This window comes from Falco rusticolus, chromosome 14 (genome assembly GCF_015220075.1).
Source record: "Falco rusticolus isolate bFalRus1 chromosome 14, bFalRus1.pri, whole genome shotgun sequence".
In the NCBI taxonomy this organism is placed as follows: domain Eukaryota; kingdom Metazoa; phylum Chordata; class Aves; order Falconiformes; family Falconidae; genus Falco; species Falco rusticolus.
The window spans coordinates 9,783,579-9,806,248 of NC_051200.1; the positions used below are offsets into that span (position 1 = coordinate 9,783,579).

The following is a 22,670-nucleotide window of genomic DNA, read 5'->3' on the forward strand; positions in this document are numbered from 1 at the left end:
TTTTGATATACAGCATGCACTAGAACAGTACATCTTCAGAGATTTCATGCTTATTTTAAAACCCATTTAAATGTTTCTTTACCTTCCCTTCAAGCCAAACACAAGTTTATTGCCAGATACTCCAGGGCTCCATAGTCCAGTCTGACAGCAATTAAGGCAGAATTAGTGGTGCTTTGCAGGAAATGGTAACAGTGGCAAGTGTACAACAGCATGGGCCAAATTCATCTCTGACAGCAACTCCTCTTAAATAACTAACTTACTCTAGGAATTAATTTGACACTTGAAATTTCAAATAATGGCCTCTATTTTTAACTGTCTGACACTACTGAAGCACAAAACTCAGAGCCTGAGAAACGTTAAGTGGGTTTTATTTTCCTTTGTTACAAAACTGCTCATTTACTCACCCACCTTTTGCTGTGTATTAAGTCAACAGTCTACTCTATAAATCAGTTTTGTTAAGACGATAGAATGCATTATTTCAATGCAACCTGCACTTGCTCAATGGTTACCTGCCCTTGATAATTGTCAGTATTAGTGATAAACATTATCTCTAAACCATGCAGTGAATGACACAAAACACCCAAAATGTTGTTTGATAACATCTGTAATACTTCCTCTGATCCTATAATTATACAACACCCCAATACATAATAAATCCAATAGTTTGGTTGTACAGTCTGAAGAAAACTAAAGGAAGTATTTTTCTGTGCATGCCTTCTCCTTGAACTTAGACTCTAAAAGTGGTCTTAGGATTTTGCAGTAAGTTTGGACACTAAGCTTTGACAAAACTATCTCTTCCAAAAATGTAATGCCATCTACCTACAGTTCTTTAAACTTTCTCCTAGCTACATATAGTACCTATGATCCAATCTGATTCTGCAGCAGTTATCTAACTGTACAGAGCATCTAATCCAATTCAACGGTATCTATTTCTCCGTTAAAAAAACTTCTTTATCTGATATGTAAAATCTATAGATTTTTATGGTTTTTTGTTGGTGGGGATTTTTTTGTTTGTTTGTTTGGGGTTTGGTTTTGTGGGGTTTTTTTTGTTGGGTTTTTTTTTTGTGTTTTTTTTTTTTTTTTCCATGAAGAAGATAGCAGTCCCTACAGGGACTGTAAAATGAAGGGCTAGTGGCTGCTAGAGGCAGCATCCCCTGTGTGATGGAGATCTCATTCTGGTCCTTCCTTGCTTTGGGACAGGGAGGGAGCAGGGCCCTCAGAGCATCCTCAGGACTCCCACGTGTTTGGTGGGAGCCGCAGGTTAACAGGACATGGTGTCACAACCTGATCTTCAATGCTATTTTATTTTGTGATGAGGGAGATCCTTGAATAAAGTGGAAAAGAGCAGAAAATCCTTTATGTGACTTGCTGCACCTTCTCCCTTCGGGTTACAACTGCATTCTGCTCTCCATGGGGAAAAAAACAACAACTTAACCTCCCTCAGCAGTGAAGGACTTGCACTATTATCTCCCCCTGACTGTTGCATTGATTAGATTGGAAAATGAGTAACTTTTATCACACTTAATCTGAAATAACACTACCTAGCTTATGTTTATCCCTTTACATCTACAGAACAGATAATTGTGTGATCCTGGCAGTCAGACACAACACTGTGATGTCTCTTTTGATCCCTGGTGTCAGGTTAAAGGAGAGAAAAATAGAAAGTTAACCTGTGATTTAACACTGGCCACTGTCTGGCTCCTGCTCCCAGTCTGGTCTGGGTGGTTCAGACCTTTGTGAGTGCCTGCCTGGCTCCCTTCTCACCACACAGGTTTACTTGCTGCCACCTCTAATATCAGAGTCTGTGCTAGATTCTGCAGCATGTGCTTTACTTTGAACAGCAACTGACTTTTGCCTAAAAGAAATAACCAAGACACAGTTTTCTGGGTTTTTTTGGTGGTGGTTCCCCCCCCCCCCCATTTCTCTCTTCCTTAATTTTTTTTTATGTACAGGGAAAGGCAGATTATTTCAATTAAGAGCCTGTCACTGACAACTGTAAGCAACGTTTCTTCAGTTCAGTGCAGCAGTGCAGTTTTAAGTTTCTCCCTGCTTCTGTCAGGATCTAATTTTCAAGGTCCTGTTGCCATGGCAGCAAGTTGGAATTTTAATCCAGTACTAAAGGTCAAGACAGGTCACCAGTTTCAGTTCCTCTTCAATCTCCCCATAAAGAGCCACAAAAAGAAGCTGAGATAAAGGTCTGACCTAACAAAAAATTCCAGTCTAGCACACAGCCAGACTTGAAGCTATATTATTTGTATAGGCTTTCAAATTTGTCTGGAACTATTGAAATTCATGCTAAATCAAATACGGACAGCACTGATTCACATTCCTCTCTCTCCGCAGAAAAGCATATATATCTCCTTAAAACACAGTTAGGTGCATGTAACTTATCAGGGAAAACCGAAAAAGCAAATACTTCAGTACAGTCTAACAGATAAATAGCTGTGAAAGCAATCCCCTCATTACTGGAGATATTTACTACTTTTGCAGACTCAGATGAGCCTGACAGCTGCATTTAAGTCTTTCTTGTCAGTACGAGGTAGATGAGTCAACACCTTGCTTTCAAAACCTATAAAGATCTTTTTATGAAGCATTTTGACTAAACAAGACTTTCCAGTAAGGGACAACCTCCTGAAAGCTAAACTACTGTCAGGTTTTGTTTACTATTTTTATCTTGAAGGATAAAAAGCTCCTGTGGAAATTAGGAAAAAAAATTTTATTTGCCAATTTTTTTAGGCCCCCTCCTGTGTTTTCCATAACACAGATTTTAATTAAACAATTGGTTTGCACCTACTGGAGTAAAGCTACAGGCATCTCCGTCCTCCTCCAGGGCTACATCAATTTTTCAGGAAACTGCAGTTACAGCATTAGGAAAGTCTCACGATGCATTTCTCCAAGATGCATGGACACAAGTGAGGGAAGCAGCTCTTCCTCCAGGAATTTAGAACAGTAATTAGCCTAGCAGTGGGGAATATTTTCCTTTTTCACCATTTGGGAGGATCTATTTGTAAGGTAAAGCTATTCTGAATCTGTGGCTCCAAGGGCTATCCAAGACGGAGGATGAGTGAGCGTGGCCTAGCCCCATGGGGTGTTGTGAGAACTTGACTTCATAAAAAATAAGCCCTCTGGTCAGAAAATTGATAGGCTTTGAACCCTGCTGAGCCCTTAGCCCAAAGGATAATGGTAGCAATATAAGTTCTTCTGGATGGAGAGTGTAAAGCTGAGAAAAATGTGGTGGATTATTTGGGTTGTCAGAGGGATTCAGAGGAAAGATGCAAAGGATTAACTTGTGATGTTAGGAAAAGTGGCTGTTAGTTTTACCTAGGATATTTAGAACACAAATTGGGAGTTTCAAGCCCACTCTGGTATTATGAATGCCAAACTTCCTGGCAAAAGCCATTCTTCTTTCATCACCCATTTCCGATTCTGACTATCTTGCAGCATGGTGCAGATGAATCTGGGTGATAATTTTCTCAGTTTGTCTCAGGCTACTGAAGCCTACAAAGCCAGTAAGATATGATGGTAAGAATTAAAGGGACTAGAGCAAAGGGTATCAGTGAAAAAGAGCCAGACAGAAAAATGGCATAGCTTTGAACCTCAAAGTTACTGACAGGTCAGAGTTAAGACGAAGGGGAGCATGGTGAGGTCCAAATTATGGTGGCCAAAAAGCCAAGCAAGAAGTTGGTTTATATGCATTTTATCAGCAAATGTGCAGCTCACGAAACAAATGGGTGGGAGAGGTACCAAGTGTGGTAGCTTCCTCTGCTCTATCCTAATTTACATTTTCAGTTTCACTGAGTACATTTGTTTTTCAAAATGAATGTTTGAAGTTCAGAAGTGATTCCATCCCACAGAAATGTAAATTGGGAGGTCGGTTTGAGACTGGCCTTAAGCCATGAAGGCACAACATATGCTGCTGCCTGTGGAAAAGCTCTTTAAATACAGGGAAACCTGTGACAGATTTGCAGTTGAACCAGTTTCCAAAATGGGAACTGATATGTAGTGGACAGGGAAATGCATCCCGAATTCAAACATGGTAATGCGTGTTGTTTACCTGCCTCTATTAATACCGACACCTCAATAGTTGCAGTTCAGTGGTTGCATACATTTGGCAGGGACACAGTAGTGCATCCTACTTGAGAACAAAGTATTTCAACTGCTACTCATTAGTTAGGGCAAATAAATGTTGAATTTTTAATGGGAGGTTATACTGTATCAGAGGAAATTCAAAATGGTTCACTGCTCACTTGAGCTGCAATCAGCAGTGCCGGCAAGAATGCAGTTGGTTAGCTTGTTTCAGGCATTCTTAAAGGCAGTTACTATGTAAGTCTCCGATTGTCAAAAAAAATTACTCAACATTGATCAGCAAAATATAAGAGAATTAATTTAGTTCTGTTCCCACAATCTTTTAAACTGATTTATAAACATGTCAGGAGAAAGAGATCATGGAAAAGAATGTATTAGGAAATAACTTTATTTTGACAGGGAGGTTAAACTGTATGTGAGCCAGCTGAATAATGAAAACAAATTAAAAGTCTAATTTAGAAATTATTTTGAATAATGGGCTTATCTTCAAGGATACAGGGCTTTTAATTACGACATTGGATTTTAATGTTATTTCACAGCAGCTGAAATATTTTGCAAGTTTGCTCCTATAGGCAACTGTCCATAGGAAATGCTTGTATGGTTTATTCCCAGTTACTTAGTACTCTGCTCAAGAGGAAAAGCCTGCAGTAGTGAGGAACAGAGTAATACAATCTTGACTGCTCCAACCCCAAGAACTTATGAAGCAAAGGGATGCCAAGCAAAAGAGTAAATATGAAAGATGAATGGCATCTTATTAAAACAGACCCCTCTCTTTTCATTTGCTGTTTGTCCCTTTAATATGTTTCACTGGAGCTCTCTAAAGATTAATGGAGTTCCAATTACATGCCACTGTTGTTTCACTTATCATAATTTGTACATGGCAGTGCAAGTCCCTTGTATTCATGACTTTCCCAGTTTACCCAGAGGGAATATCTTTGGAACTTCCTACTTCTAACAAACAGGCAGTACTTAGTGTAATGATTAAAGCTGGCCACGCTCGCTAAGTGAAAATGAACGTATGCTATAAAAGAAAGCAGGCTATCAACACTGTGGGATCAATTGATGCTCTTATGCTTTAATATGATCAGTTAAAAACTGTAATTAGAAATACTAAAATTTCAGCTTCTTCAGGGTATTACACCTGGGCTGGATTGTTACTGGAACACAGATATAGAGTTGGATACATAAATAGAAAGATTCTTCCTATTCCAGTTGGAGGTGAATTTTACATTTTTGGTTTGTGTGACTGAACTGGAAATGATGCATCAACATTGAATAATTCCTTTCAAGGTTAAGAATTCATCAGTGCTTCTTGATTTGAACATTCTGAATAACAACGTTACTTGTTGTTGCATTATCCAATATACAATCCTTGGTGTAAAATCCTCTTGATGTCTGATTACTCTTCATAAGGACCTCACGCTGATTCATTTCAAACCGTGAATTACCTTTAATTCATAGCTTGAACATGCTGCCAAATTTTGTTTTCCATGCTCCCAGGTGGCTGTCCCTGACACAGTGGAGAACTTCCAAAAAACCATTAGATACTTATGAAAAGTAGTTAGATATCAAGAAGCACATTTCCATTTTCAAACAGGTTTCCATCAAGTATTACAATAATCTTTGGGACCAGAAAAGTACTGGCATTTACTGAAATATTTTCAGTGAAGTGAACTGTGAAGTGAAATCCTGGCCCAACTGAAATCAGTGGTGAGCGTCCTTTGAAAAATCTTTGCTGAAATATCACATAAAGAGTTTCAGCTGCTTGTTATGTTTTTGAGCCCACTGCATTTAGTTGCTCTCTAGCCCCCACACAGGTTGTGTATCATTAAGTATGATGGATAACAAAAACCTCTATAAAGATAAAACAAGTTGGTTTCGTCTGATCCATAAAAAATTGCTGCTCTAAGTTTTTTAATGGTTTCCGGTAGTTCACTGAGCCCATGTGAAGGGCCTTTTAATACTGTATTAATACAGTAAGTATAGGAAGTAATTTTATGACAGGGGAAGAATACCATTATGATTACATTCTTCTTTTTAGCTAGGCTTTTATGGAAACTACCCAAGACTACTCTGCAGTATGATTTTGAAACACAGGATGTGCTTGATTAAAAAGGTTCTGGGTATTTTCCAACTGGACAGAGGCCAAATGCTAACAACCAAAACAGAACAAAAGGACTGGATGTTTGAGGATGACATACTTGCAGTGGTAATTATATAACAGAAACCTACGTCGCGAGCGGAGTTCTTACCCTCAAATTCATGGAAGCTGACAGAAAATCCTTCTCAGAGCAATTGGTTGCACCTTATCTGTTCCTGCTTACTATGCTTCATAATAAACTAATCAGAGTAGACTGGCTGAAAACTGACTGCACGATACCCAATGGAGATTTACAGTGAATTTGAAATTAATAAAAAAAAAAAAAAAAAAAAAAAAAAAAAAAAAGGAAGCCAAGTGTCATAGTTTTATATAGCCTGATTTCAGCTTTAAAAATTCACTATGGTATACACATACGCATGAGCATCAGTGTTCAAACTTTCATTTTCAAGATTTTTGAGTAGAAATTAGGATCTTATGTTAGTTACATGGACACATACTCATATACAACATCTCTGCAGAATTTAGAATTCCAGCTACTCTACTTTCTATTTTACCTGCCGCAAGGCATTTGGGGTTGGATTTCTCCAACACGTGGATGCAATAAAGTACATTGAAAAAGTAAAAAAAAGGATGCAATCCCTATTTCAGAAAACTTTACTTAGACAAGAAATCATGCACCTTGCATCTCCCTACAAAAGCAAGATGTTGGTCAATTAATCCACCTTACAGTATGTCACCTCTGTTCTTCCCCCTAAAAGCACACACCTGAAAGGTTATCTTGCAAACATTATACATCCCTTTGGTCTCATCTTCCATAATGCAAATGTTTCTACACCTGATTTCTGTAATGACATACAGGGAGGTTGGCTGCTGGAGCACAATACAACATAATGAAGGTAAACCATCTTTGTTCTGCATACATTGTTCAACTAGTCATGGTATAACTCAGCAATATGGTGAAGGGAAGCATATTACTACCAGTTCCTACGGGTTTCTAACAAAGCAAATGGCATCTGTAAGGCTGTCACTAGGACTAATGTAAATGAAAAATACAATTTAAGTTTCACTTGAATTGCACATAAACTTAATGTTGGGGAAATTCTAGAAACACGTCCAGGTTAAAAGGTCTCTGACAAAGCATACAGATGAACAAATGCAAATTCAGTCAGATTTGATCAAACTGAAATACAGACAAGAGATGCCATTGACAAAATATATAAGGAATTGGTGGGGGATACAGTTTTGAAGTCAAGAAGATCATTCCGTGTGGTTGACAGTGTAGCAACAAATGTTACAGGGGATAAGTTGGACTGTAATTCCACTCATACACTCCAATATCCCTGAAACTGACAATGTTAGAAAGATTAAATCCCTCTTAATACAACTGCAATCTGATAAATACTAGATTATTAAAATATACAATGACTGCAGGAGCTGTCAGTCTATCAGGGTTTATTTGGATTGTGCTATCCAGCTCCATTTGATACCATTACATCTTCCTGCCCCACTCTCTGCTTTAATTTCATTATGTCCCCAAATACTGTAATTCCCAGTGAAAGCAGTGGTAACTGCACACGCAGATCTAAAGAAACAAATTGGCCTCGTAATACCCAGTCTCACAGTGGACTGCCTCCTAACCTCCCAAAGCCCTATGGAAATTCTTAGAAGCTGCCTTAACAATTTTTCTGCAGTAAAAGAGAAAAAGTGATAGTAATGGGTTAGCTGATCTTCATTTGGAAGCTAAAAATAAAAGTAGCTTTATTGCAGCTCTGATCTCTCATGTGTAAAATCTATCACCTACCATAAGAAGGCAGTTCATTGCAGCAGAAATCTGATTGATAGTACTGGAACTTTAGATCAAGCAGCAGAACAGAGAGCAACTGGTTCATAAAATGTACTCAGTGTCTTCGGGTTTTATATCAGGCTTCCTATAGAGAGCTTTGGTCCCATTAAATGCACTATATACCACTGAGCTCTGAAGCACTGTTCTTTTGAAATTCAGCTTATAACTATAAACCATGATTGACAAGTCTATTACTGTTGGTTACAAACTATTGAAATATTGTATTTTATGGTATACTCACTAAAATATTTTTCACAGTGGAATCCAAATACACTTGCTTTAGGAGAAAAATAATTTTAAGATGTAATAATATTTTCTTACTTTTTTTTTTTTTTTTTTTTTACTACAGAATGGGCTTGATGTTAGGTTTGGATCACTTAGTTGTTCTGAAACATGAATGCACTCATTCTATAACCAAGAACAGTGGGTATAGTTGGCTACATTCTTTAAAAAACCAAGCCATTACTAGATATCAAACAGCAAAAGGTAAAAACTAATTTGTTACTAAGTTTCATAAATAAATGCTATTCATGCAGATGAATCTATTTATCATTAGCATTCCTATCCAATTTTCATTCAATCTGAAGAGAAAAAACATTCAATTTTAAAATTGAATTATTTGTTTAACTATAATTTTGTAAAGCTTTATTCAGCAAACTTTATTTGAATGAGTACTTCCTTGACTTGAGTTTATGAGCAAATAACTGGACCTTCAGAGCCCGGTGAGTACATCAGTTGATTCAGAACCCACATCTAGTCTAGTCCTGCATTTCTTACATGGTCACAGACAAATCACTGATCTCCAACAAGTCCTTTCCTGTACACATACTTGCACTCAGAATCAATATATTTGAATTCATTTAAAAAAAACCATGTAGGTATCTCCACATTGATTTTTCTTTTCCTACAGGGATTTACTTAAACTGTGTCGACTAGATTAAGGGGAACCACTAGAATAATTTTGCAGTCATTTTAAATGAACATATTGTATTTACATAAACATCAGTTAAGCTAGTGCAGTTCTCCATTCGGTAGTTTAAAATACTTGAAGACTAAAAAAAATATCAGCACTGAACTGAAATCAGACCCACACATTTTTGTAAGTATAAAAACAACAACCTACTTTTCAAAGTTATTATTTAATTCCTGTCTGTACATTACTTTGAGGTCCTGGGGTAAAAGTAAAAAAGCAGTCCAGTCTCCACTCACTGCTACATTATTGCAGTGAAGCACCAAAGAAAAATGGCTTAACACAACAGAGAATTATCTCTTCCACAATTTTCGACTGCCTTATTTATAGATAATCTGTGATTTTCAGCTGTTTCAAAGTATGAAACTCAAGACCAGCTTTTCAACACCAGCTAGTAGAATCATTCTGTGTGATGTGTTTTACTCTCTCTCGCTGTATGAGTGTTAAAATTCCTGCATCATCTGTTCATTGGGTTGCATTTTCTATTGTAAGAGGCTTAGCATCTGATGAGAGAAGCATAAAAGTGATTTAATTTTGGCAAGCTGTACAACTAAAATCAGCATTATTTCTGCTTAATAAACTCATCTTTCACACATACCTCTGTTAGCTAATGCTTAAAAAGAAGAAACAGTAATAAGCACTGAAAACATAAAACTGGTTTATGGCTAATTTTTAAGGACTACTGAGAACACCTGAACACCAGGACAACATTATGAGCAGAGCTAGATTTTAGTTACCTTTGGAGAAATAAGTTCATTCTTTATGATAAATTTGAAACAAGATTTAAAGCTGGAAATAATAATACTTACGACTTTTGTGGCACTGACTTAGTTGCAACTTTCCCTGCTGGATCACTCCACTCTGCAAACAAAGGAAACACATTTTCAAATGTCAAAAGATTACTGTAGAATTAGAATGCACCCAAAGCTGTCAGCCCATCTAATTATACTTGGTTTCACAACATGCCACAATGCATAACGTAATAAAAAATGGAACCGATCTGCTTTAGCACCAGAGAAATTAATTTTTTTAGGCTTTGTTTTAACGATCTTAAGCGGGGAAAAACCCCCAACAAAACCCAACTCTGAAGGTTAGGACTAGGATGGTAAAGACCTACTTTGTACATTGTATCCTGAGGTCAGATGTTGGGAGTCCTACAAAAAAGAACATACAAAATGTCAGCATTAGTTAAATAAAATGAAGAAGGTAAGATTGATTAAGGGCACTGGCATTACACAAACAAGGAAGGAGATGCTACATGGAAGGAATCATGTGATTGTTAAGGCAGCACCAGTGACATAAGCTTAAAAAACATTAACTGTGGAGACAGAGCACCATTGAGGGACCCTTTCACAGTTCAGACAAGAGCTTGTCCTCAGCTGTTGTAAATCTACATACCCCTTTATGGAGGCACTGCACAGATTTATACCCACAGTGGTCCTAGACTTCTCCAGGCTTGGCCACGGCTGTGTGTATGAGCCACCTTGATGTACAATTTAGACTGCAGCATGAATGCAACTATGCATTAAATTCAGCACCACTGCCTTTCTGTTTCTGATCTCACTGCTTGGAAATACAGTAACCTTTTGTTGATAGTCAGTTTTTATTTGGACTGTGACACACAGGATTTGATAAAGACAGAGGAAGCAGATCTTCAGCTGATGGAAACTGGTCCAAATCCAATGAAATCAATGGAAGTACAATAACGTTAAACCAGCAAAGAATCTGGCTTGTAACACTAAGCATGCTAATGCTGGGATTCTTGCTGGCTCACAATAACTGAGCTGCTTCCTTAATGTCACAGTGTTTTCTTGCTTCGTTTTTCTCTAGGCTTTATAGTCCACAGCGACTGTAATCAGCTTTCCTTCCAAGCAGAGTTTGATCATTTGAAATTAAGGTGTTATTTACAACCTCATCTTACAGACAGGCACTACTTTGCTGGAAGTGTTAGTTCTGTAGGATGTTAAAGTCATTAAAGCCCTCACTGCACTTCCTCTTAGGGCATTATTAGTTCCTAATATTATACTGTGCTGTCAGTCAGTCCCTTGTGAAGTAAATCATGCCCTAAGAGTAAACATGGCACTTTAAATTTGAATGTCAAAGGGATAAATTGTTCTGATAAGTTCCGCCTTTTTTATCACACTTTTTTATACATGTTTCTCATGAGGATACATTTTCTTTTTTTTAATAGTTAAATAGAGAACTTCCAATAGTGCCCGTCTCTGGTTTATATAGCTACATTATGTCTAAGTACTATAATTTGGCTAGCTATAATTCATTTAATGTGATGTTCTGAGGAAAGATTTCTGTTGTATTTTTTAAAGTAAAACTAGCAAAATTGGAAACATTTATGTGTTTGCTTATTTCCTGAAATGCTAACTAAAACCAAAATATATATATAAAAAAATCTGATTTATATTTTGTATCAAAGTGGTATCAGGTCAAGAATTTTAGGACCAACATTTAACATGTCCATAAATTAACTTTGATGTTGATCTTAAAGGTTTCAAGTAAACTTAATAGAAAGAGAAAAACAACCCAAAAACTTCAGCTTCTCTGAACCTGTGCTTATACTGCTGCCAGTGGAGACAGAGGCAGTCTGCAGGACTTCAACCATTTTCTGTAGAGCCCATCAAAAACTGAGCCCTACATTAAGAGATAGTATAAATTTTAAAAATACTGCTTCCAGTGGGCAAGAACCTACTCTTACTGTATTCATAGAGGTCAGATTCCACTTTGACCTAAATGGGTTCAACTGCCTTTAACCCAATTTGCAATAAGAATTATACTCTTATGATTTCTGATGCTTAATGCTGCAGCTACAGTGACAATGGCAGTGCTAGAGCAGTAACAATCACATTCCATTAAAATAAGGTATTCTGGGCACTGGCTTTGTTTTTTTAGGAGCCACAGATACTGTTAATTTCATATGATTCCCAATTAAGTATGGCAGCTGCATTTCAGACGGCAATATCTGCCAAACAGATAAAATCAGCAAAGGAACACCACATTCTAGTTTCTAAAATAGGATATGATCACTTGAACCATAAAGTCAAGCAGTACCAGTTTTATAAGCTATTTTCCAAGGTCCCACCTTTAGAAAGAAACTTTTATGTAGCTCCATGTCAGACTGGTGTAGATTTCCCACCTTGGGGAAGTTCTCCCCTTCCCCACACACCATCAGCTCACAGTTGTTCAGGTCCCAGCAAAAGACACCTCTGGCAATAACTGCCCTGGGTATGAGCTCAATCTCTAACAGTGCTACCAGAGTCATAGCTAGAAGGCAACCACAGAATGTGGGCTAAAGGCATGTTCAAATCATGCAGCTTAAAGATTCACTGCACGTTAAGTGAACTGCAGGTACTCTCCAGGCACCGGCCTTCGACTGCATGCTTTTAACAAGGTGCTGAGGATTGCAATGCACAACTGCACGTGCCTTTGGAGTGTGCATGCAGGCAGATGCCATTGCACTGTTCAAACTTCATCATGCAATCAACTACTAAGTAGGGTAACCATTTCAAATGACCGTTTCATTGCACTGCACAAATAATAATGGAAGAAAAACAAATAAAATATATTGTACTTAATGTAGAAAGACTCTCACAACAGAGCTAAAGTTCCCTTTCCCTCCACTGTTAACTTCTGCAGCTTTTAAATAAGCAATCCTAATCATTCCAACAGTCTGATTGGGAATTTCCAATTAAAAATAGTATTAGAAATTTTTGTAAATTGAACCAATTACAAAAATAAACTCTCCAGCAAAGAACACTAAACAGAACAGGATGTTAATCAGGTCATTGGTAATAGCCTACTTGTACCTTGCTTGGGATAGAAAACTTGGTCTGTTCAGCCTTGCCAGGAGTGTGAATAGCAGTAAGAGGAGGAGGCCAGGAATGGGTCATCTCCTAAGGAAGAAAAAACACGCTTTTGAAAACAAATTTGTATACGTAAAGAAAGAAGAGAGAAAACGATGATCACATACTGTCTCCTGAGACTGGAGATGTAATTGCTTAAGGAAGCATCACCACTCATCCTTACATAGCAGATGAACACCTTAACTACCCAACAGGCAGCACTTCCCAGGAATGAGGGTGAGGACAGGTTTTATTCTTGAAAATTTTGACCATCTGTGCATTCATCAGGTGGCAGCTGACTCCACTCCATGGTCAGCCTGTTAAGCTGTATGAAGCCATCACAGGTACAGAACAAGGTTTTACCTGCAAAGCTCAAGTAGGAAGGGGGTCCCTCCTGTATCATATTGGATGCAACCCTATGGAGGATTGCATGGTGGTAAAATACAACCCTATTCAAGATTGCATAGTGACAAAATAAACCAGAGGCAGGTCCAGAAAAAGCTGGAGTGGCCTTGCAGCATGAATGCCTGGTGTAGAAGGGAATGGGAAAAGTGTCCTATGCACCAAAGCACCTTCTCGTAGCACTGGCCATAGGCACTTACTGTAGTATGTAACATCACAGCATCAGAAAACTACTGATTCCATTTTAAAATGAGGGACTGAGAGATTAGGTGATTTGCACAGGGTTACACAGAAAGCCTGTATTTAACTAGGAATTCCAAGTCTCTGGTGAAGACCTGCCTATCAGACCATCTAAGCAAGTTGCCTATTTTCTGTATCACTGTATTAATTCATCACTTGTACACACATGTTCCAGCTATCCAGAAAGAAATCACCTGGGTGCCCGTGGCTATGCAACAGAAGCAGAAGTGGCAGCGCACACCCTGCTTTTTCATACCGAGGCCTACAACCACTGCCCCACCGAGCTCGGTGGGAGCCAACTGGGGCTTATGTTCAGAGCAGGGGGAAAAATATCAGTAAAATAGTGAAGTTGCAGAAGTGTTGTTTTAGGCAGAGCTTGTAAATGCCCTTCTAATGAGTGTGTTTTATGCTAGATGCTGCTCCATTCTCTTTTATCTTTGTTTTTAAAATATTGAGCAAGGCATTAATACCTGTCTCTGACAATCCATTATATCTTTGTTTTGGTTTTTCTTCTTTGCCTACAAAGCTCAGAAAGGATTCTTTCTTGAGACAAAGGAGACAAAGAGCAAAAGAGGGTCTGATCTAGGAAATATTGCGTGCATACTCCTGACTGTAGCAACCTAAACTTCCCAGCTGCTATTTTGCACTGGTTGAGTCCAGGGCCAGTCACAACAAAGCTTATGAACACACAAGTTTCCATAGGTAACACAGCCACCGCTGCAAATGCTCCACCAAAAAACACCCAACATAATACAATTAATTAAAGAAAATATAACTGTTGTCAAAAGGCAATGTGGTCGGTGCATTTGGGCTAAAGACATCGCCTGGCTGCCTACAGCTGGATGCTAATGTACAATCCACTGAAGATACAGCCATCAGGTTTCAGGTCTCCAGTTGTCCCTCACAAATCATGTGTCATACAGTAGGTTAGGAGAGAGAAAGGCAAATTATGCACCATCGACCTCAGTCAACGGGACAGGTGGACACGTAAACTTCTCCCAGATTCCTGTTAGGCACTGGTATTTGATTGAAGCCCATCAAATTTCCATCCTTAGCAATGCTGCCATTGCAGCAAGGTCTGGCTGAGCCCCGCAAGAAACAGAGCCCAGGAACAACCACTATGCAGAGAAGCCCTCAGCAGGTCCTGGTGGAGGCAGGGCGACGGGGGTGGTCCAGCAGTTCAGCCCCACTGGGCTCTGCCACTCTGCTTCTGCCAGCGCAGCACAACATGGACATGTATGCAGCTCACCTAAAGGGCCACAGAGCCGCAGCCAGTGGAGCCTGGGGCCAAGCTTTGCCAGTTCCTAGTGCAGATGACCCAGCGACAGGGGAGGGTGCAGTTCTCTCTGCACTCCTGAAAGAGCTTTCAGGTTTCTGCCTGCGGAGTTCAGGGCCTGTTTTCACTGCACAAAGCCCAAACAGTGGTAATAAGGAGGAAAGAGGCAGCTCATGAACGGCTCATCCCTCCCGGTGGGTGAGGCTGCGGCAGCTCAGTGCAATGACAAGAAGTACACTATTATATTGCATTGATTGATTGACCTCTGCACAGAGGAAGGCAGAAAAAGACTTAAGCATCCAGTGAACTTTTCTGTGACATAATATAATCCAAATCCTGCATACTGCTGCCAAATCCTATGCCATCGAGGTTGCTTTGTGGCAAATCTCTTCATAGCAAAACAATGAAACAGAGACTGTATCACATAATTAAAAGAAGTACAGGCAGCCTAATTGAAGGCAGAAATGAAGCATATTCTAGAACTGCAATTATCAGCTTGACTTCAGTTTCCCTCTGCCCATGCATAAAAGGCTTGACAGAGAGCATTGGATTCACGGGAAGGTGATGCCAGCAAATATTTCAGAATATTCACTGTCAAAACGCATCTAGTGTCCACCGCGTACCAACTCCGCAGGCTGAAGTGTAAGCAGATCTTACCATCTCCCTGTTAGGGGACACCTGAACATGAAACAGTGACAAAGGGAAAAATTACTTTGCTATTATTTGAGGAAATTCCATTACAAGGTAAGAAATCCTGACTCCACTGAGGTCAGAGGCAAAAGCCAACTTCAGAGAGGTTAGGACTATCCAATCTACGTGTTTACAGAGTGACTTTGGAAACATCAAAGTCTATTACAGAGGTACAAACTATCTACATTTAAGTATTTGACTTCAATTATCACTGTAATAAAAATTATTGGATTGAAAATTCCAGATAGGATCACACACGCAGAACAACACATGTCTTTAAAGCTCAGTGTATAAACAAACACCGTGTGGAAGTGGTGAGGACATACATAGCTAATTAGAGAAACATACCTACATCTACCTACAGATAGATGCCACAGCACTGTTGACCAAAGAACCTTGAATGATCGTATTGAAAGTTTTGAATTTACTCATCTGAAGAATGTCACTTCAAAATGTACGGGCAGCAACCCTGCACCAACCACCACTCAGCTGCGTATTATACTCACACGGAGCACTACTGAGCTACAGAACTACATGCAAAACCGGCACTGCGCTGTTTTCAGCAACGGGTCAAAACCCCAACCCCACATCCTGCAGAGATCTGACTGTCCGCTTAACTCTCTCCCACTCTGTTCCTTAAGCACATGCTCATTACTTTGGAGAATCAGAAGAAAGGATGTCATTTGTTTAATCATCCACATGACTTCACCATTCTTTGCTATGCCCCAATTTCTTTTGGAGGTCCCTCATCTTTTAGTACTCGCTAAGCTCTATTTTGTTTAACCTGTGAGATCTGATATATCTACCTTCTAATATGTTATGACTATAAAGAACCACACAGGCAGTGTGTGTTGTGTATGCATCCATTAAGCTGTATATATAAACATCCTGGTTTGTAAATACCTGGGAAAGCAGGCAGGGAATTGCGTATTTTTTTTTTCCAGGAAAAGTTAAAAAACTTTAATCAATCCAAATTTGGAAGTATTTAGAAATTCCTGGAAGTAAAAATAATAAAACCGAGCATATGAAATGCTTTAAAGAGGAATTTAATGGAAACAAAGTAATCCCACAAAATTGAGTTAGGATTTATTTTCACATGGTTTGGACTTAAAATAATTCCAAAATCATGTTAACTGTTGGAGTGGGTAGATGACTGCTATGGAAGCATGCATTTTTTTTATAGACCTGGAGATTAAATGAGAAAGTAAACCTGCACAGTTTGTTGGCTTAAAAGTCACTGTGGTCCTCTGATGTAGTAACATCAAGCATCCTCCTTTCTGAAAATTATTTAAACATTGTTTTAATAGACTCCATGTGCTTTATTTATTAAAGCTAAGCACGCTCGTCTCTTCGACTAAGTTTGCTTCTTTCAGCTATAAAAGCCCTTAGGTAAGTAGCTAAGAAGGACACATGCAGACACGATCTAATGAATCACCAAAACTACAAATACTCCAAGCAAACTTTTTAAGGGCTGTGGAGGTATAAGGCCAAATCACAATTTAAATGGGAGGAAAGAACCGGGGATATGGGGCAGATGGTAAATAACTTTACAAAACCAGTTCCTAAAATTAATAGCTGCCTTCAAGATTTATTTCCTTTCTCTGTATTTCATTTTTCCATCATTTCCTTCTTGTTGAAAAGAAAGTTTGCAGTGTTTTTAAATATGGATAAAAGCACTGAGCCAGGCTCTAAGAGGTCATTATGGAAAAAAGCAGCTAGACTGTGTACTCTGGGTTCCTACTGAGGCAGCTTCCCTTCCTACAGTGCACTCTAAACTGCTTAGCCTGATCTAATTTGAAGTCTCCCAAGATATAGGGCTCATGCTACTTCCCTTGGGAGAATTGAGGGGAGACATGAGAACAGTCTTCAATTACAGAAAGAGCTGTTGCTAAAGGAGAGAATAATCTGTTTTCCAGTTTTATGGTGGATATGAACTTAAATTGCAGCCAGAAAGATTCCAGTTAGACATAAGAAAATGCTCTCTAATGGCAAAGACCATGCAGCACTGAAACAGATTGTTCAAAGAACTACACAGACTCCATCTTTGGAGAAACACACTTAGAAGAGATTAGCATGCATCAGTCAGGAATGGCTTAGGCGGGATTGATTCCTGCATTGGGACAGGGATGTGGAGTACACGATGAGATTTCTAAAACCCTTCCCAGCCCTTTTTCTTGTTCTGTAGTTTGACAGATCTCTGTTGGCCGAACTCTACCCTTACTGCCTCTCTTGTGGACAGCAGATCCGCAAAAAAGCAGCAGAAGAAAGCAACAATCCTGGTGTTTTTCTTCTGTGGCATTAGGGTCCACAAAGGCAGTTTCAGGACTGACACTTTGCCCACATCATTAGAAGGCAGCCAGAGGAGCAGGAGGAGGAGCAGCCCTGCATGAATTCCTAGCAATAAATGGAATCTGAGGCCACTGCTGTTAAAGAGACCTTATCTGTGGTATTGTCTGTCAACTGCCCTTCTCAGTCCTTTTAACTCTTAGCTAAATCTGTTGCTTTAAACTTTCTCCAGTTTTTGGTTACACAGTATGTTAAACTTGCATTCAGAAAAAAATTAATGTATGATGAATAGATGTTCTAAGGTTATTATAAGCTTCATGTTACAGCTGGTGCTAAGCAACCTACTGCCTTGATGGAATAAAGATAACTAAGTGATTTACCATTTATTAAAGACTCTATTAATGATTTATTAATGTTTTATTAACTATTTATCAATGCAACCTTAATAAAAAGCATGTCTTGTTTCACAGTGTCTTTCTGGTTTCTGCATTCATACAAACCTGATCAAACTCTCTCTGCTATGAAGCCAGTAATGCATGAGGGGCAGCCTCTTTTCATGTGTGTGATGCATACTGAATTAAAAACACATCTCAGCCCGTTTCATCACTGGGGAAAAGGCTAAGGAAAGAATGAATATATACATATATATATATATATTTATACATGTACAAGCAAATGACACTAAAGCCTAAAGGAACACAAAGGCAATAAAGTTATGGGCTGTTTTTCATTCATATTCCTTATGAAGGAACAGAAAATTTGCCTGAGCAGTTGGGAGTATCCTGACCAGTAATCTGGCCTGCTTTATACTGAGCCAAAGGCTTCCTAAGGAAGGGGTTTTGATACATTGTCAGTATTGACAGGGACACTATAGATACATTCATGGATATGCATTTGCCATGTTTCAGTGCTCAAAAAAATTCTCAACACCAAAGGGATACCACACCGTTTTTTTCCTGTAAAGGACAGGAGGGGAATACTTCAGTGATGGCCTCAAAGAGAAAGGCAGTTTTCCTGGTATGAATGTTAAAGCAGCAACCTTTTTACTCATGCAAATGTTTTAGCAAATGTATTGCCAGTGGCTAGTGCCCAGTACATATTTTTGGAGGAACAATGCAGCAGCATTTGCAATGATGGCTTTGTCATACTAGAATTTATCTTGCTACTGTACCAAAAACTACTAGAAAGCCATTTGGAAATACAGTGCATGCACGCATGAGTTTCTTATTGAAAAGCAAGAGTTTGTTCTACAGAAAGCAACCATTTCCCTGACCATAATCTAAAACCACAGTGTTCACCTTGTGGGTTTTATCAATGACAACAAATAAGTTCCCTTTGCCCAAGTGGGGAATGGGAAGCATTTCATATCCTCCCATGGCAAATTAATATTCTTTTCCATATTAACAAGAAGGGGAAAGACAGGGAAGAAAAAAAAATGTATTCAGTGAAAATGAATGCAGAAATTGGTTTAGATGCCAATAGCAGTTGACTACAAACTTTACAAGATACATTTTCCTTTCCTCTTTTGTTAATATTTGGAAAGCCACAAAGAAAGTGATAGCAATATGGGCATTTTATTTTTCAGCTGAGTTTCTCAATACTGACTCTCATATACCTCACACTTTTCCATACATTTTCCTCACTGTAGCTTTTACAGCTAATAACACTCACATTCTTTGCTTAGAGCATTTAAAAGACAATAAAAAAATAGCAAATCATGATTGATGTACTTATTGCTCTAACCAATCTTGTGCATGTGAAGAAAAACAATGCCCCATTACAGTGAGAAGGTATCTCAGCTCAAGAGGCTGTTTTAGGGGGAAAAGTAATGATGTTATACCACATGAACCCACCACCAGGTTCCAATTTAACAAGTCCAACACAATCCTAAAAGTAACCACAGCCTATATAATAGTGCGTCAACACTGTCAAATGATTTAGCGCCATGCTGGGTCCTGGGCGCCAAATGGTCCATGCTGTGCATATAATAGTTCATTCCCAAGGCTCCTCTGTGAAACAGGTTGGTTACTTCTCCCCAAAGTGAATCAGGATAATTTTCTTCAAGGTCCACCTCAGGAAGATTATGTGGTCAAAAAACCATCCTGAGTGTGAAGGCCAGTCCTTCAATTCAATCCCAAGTATGTTTCGTGGCCTCGAGCAGCTCCTCAAACATTCTTGGTATTTTCAGGAACATGCAGCACAACTCCCTAAGTGTCCTACTATAGAAACATCATTATGGCGAACTGCAACAAAACAAGAGCTGTATCCTTACTCTTGCCAGGTTTAGGCTATCTGTATGAGTAAAGTGCAGGAAGGACACGGGGGGGGGTGTGGGGGTGTGTGTGTCTCACAACATAATCGGTGAGGTAGAATCGCACAGTGTAAAAAATGAAACAGGACCTTACACAAAGCACATGGGAGAGCTCTCTTGACAAGTCTTATGCAACGAGACAAAATTAAGAGTTCTGTGGAAAAAGGAGGCCTAAGAAATGAACTCAAAGGTAGATGCATCCTGCATGTATGATTGCTTCCCTGGCCCACACTGTCTGTCTTAGACCACTCTCTAAGCTTTCTAGTGAAAGTCCAGGAGATAAACAGGACCCAGGGTTGTCTCCGTGACATTCCATGAGCCTTCAGAGTCCAAAGACAGGTATGTACTGACCAGGAATAGTGACACTGAGGTAACTCCACTTCCCATCCAAGAGAGGCAAGAGGCATCTTGTCTACTTGCAGAGTATCTGGGGTTTGTTAAAGATAGGCCGTAATGGCTGCAGGCAAGGAGAGGATGAATAAAGCTTTGAACTTTTGCCAAGCACATGTGAGATACTGGGTCACGTGAGGTATGCATACCTCTATATAGCTGTTCTTCTGCACTGACCTACTGATGGGTCAGGAACATGGAACTGCCAGAATGGGTCAGACGTGAGGTCCCACTCACCTGGGATGCTGGCAGGCAGTGGTGGGTGCTGTGTCTTTCACAGAGCACACACTTCAAGAACACCAGAGCACCCATGAGGGTAAAAATCCTGATCCTCCATACTTACTAATTCTCAGCCATGCTGAGATCCTATCTAATACTGCATCCCAAACTGGATATTCAAGTAACACCAGCTAACACCAGTTTCAGAGTCCTAAAAGTTAAGGATAAATATCCAGGTGCTTGCAGTCACATGTATTAAACCCACTTCCAGAAAGCTAGGCATTCTTCATCTGTCACTCTTGGTATCTAAACTAATGACTTCGTTGTCCAATACACAGCACCAGAGTCTTGCTGTAGACAGTATGGCCAATGCAATACCTCCCATTCTTGGCAGCTTCTCATCCCCACTGAGATGCACAGCCATATCCCATTGATTTTATTTATTCAGGATGATACTTGTTGGTAACCATCTCCAGCGATGGCACATCTAATTTTCATGAGGGCCCCAAGAGATTGGAAGTATGCATTGAACTGTTAAATACAACATAACATCCTGGCAGTACAACAGTATAATATAAACAAAGGCACAATAAGTAATAAAAAGCTAATTCTTTCAAAAGTTACTAATACCAACATATAATTTCATCTCTGCAATTTAAAAAACATTGGCAACATTTCCCCAAGTAAATAAGCAACTGTGTTTTGAAACTATTCACTGCTGGCACTTGTTTAAGGGAATCTGGTAATTTGTTCCATCCATCCTGAGCTTCACAAGCAAAAAAGCATGTCTTGAATCGTCTGTTTTCTTCTCTGAAATTTAGGGTTCGCAACAAGAGGAGAGCAGAACTATAATTTAGAGTTACAAAACAAGACTGCACCTACCCTGAGGCACTCCACTGTGCACATTTATACAATACATTACACCATCTCCTTTACATTGCCAGATGTAATCAATTCCTGTTTGTTGTTTGTTGGTTGTTTTTTTTTCATACAAAATACAACAGTGAATTATGTAGTCACATGACAAGACCTTATCCATGTAATTTATTACAAAATGCATTTAATTTCTGGAGCCACTTATACCAATGTAGTGAAAAAATAAAATATCCAAATTCAGTATCAGGCAACATTAAATGACTAAACTACAAAACTTCTCTTTCTGTAGGCTTAGCATAGAAACTATTTAAGTTTTACATTGTGCACTAAGTTTTAGACCCATGTAACCAGTTTACAACCCACATCCTGACAATATGATGAAACAGAGTCTAAAAATCATCAGGAATTTGGAGGCATCAACTTGCGCTAGAAGACTCCAGCTTTAGTCTTAAAACAGGAGCATCAATTATCTGAAATAGCATATGGGGGAAATTAAAAAAGCAGGTTAAGCAACTTATTTGAGTTTAAAGCTGAATTCCTTTGCGTAAGCCATGATTTGCTTTCATTAAAATTGGACTCCAAGTTGTTAGTCATCAAATACAAAGAAATGAAGCTACCACACACTGCTGTACAATACACATTGAAATCTTTCACAAAAGCTGTTTTTTTGGCCTTCAAAACCAAGATTCTGCCAGATCTCTTTTATTCTGCTTACCACACAAGCAGTATTGCAGCATGGGTTTTCCTGAGTGGGTGTGCCAGGGCAGCATTTCTTTTTAATGTTGCGTGTTTCCCTCTTACATGGTCTCATCAACACCTCAGCTGTAATGCCATTAAAACAGTGGTCTGAGGCTGAAGTGAAGACACCGTGAATACCTAGAAAAGCTCAAACCTGCTCTTACAGAAGCTGTCCCTTTTCACCAGTTCCTTCTCTTCATCTATGTGCTTTCCCTACCATGTGTTCCAGTTGAAAACTTGCTTCTCCCTCAGTGTGTGAGGAATGCAGTCTCCCCTACAGAGTATGATTATCTTCCCAGTGCCTGCATCAGAGACTATGAATGCTTTGAGGGCAAAGACTGTCTCATTTTTTGTCTTATGCAATGCCTGGGGCAGTGGTGGAACTTCT

The 22,670-nt window shown here is 39.1% G+C and overlaps 1 protein-coding gene across 2 annotated transcripts in view; it reads right to left on the bottom strand.

The window, feature by feature from the left end:
* The window catches only part of AFF2 (AF4/FMR2 family member 2), a 351,298-nt gene that overhangs the window by 129,743 nt on the left and 198,885 nt on the right, over positions 1-22,670 (bottom strand). For both annotated transcript variants that reach the window (XM_037408027.1, XM_037408026.1), the window contains exons 5-7: positions 12,819-12,905; positions 10,118-10,154; positions 9,810-9,861 (exon numbers count right to left, since the gene is read on the bottom strand). In XM_037408027.1, the coding sequence (XP_037263924.1) occupies positions 9,810-9,861; positions 10,118-10,154; positions 12,819-12,905 (176 nt within the window). The remainder of the gene's footprint in view (positions 1-9,809; positions 9,862-10,117; positions 10,155-12,818; positions 12,906-22,670) is intronic.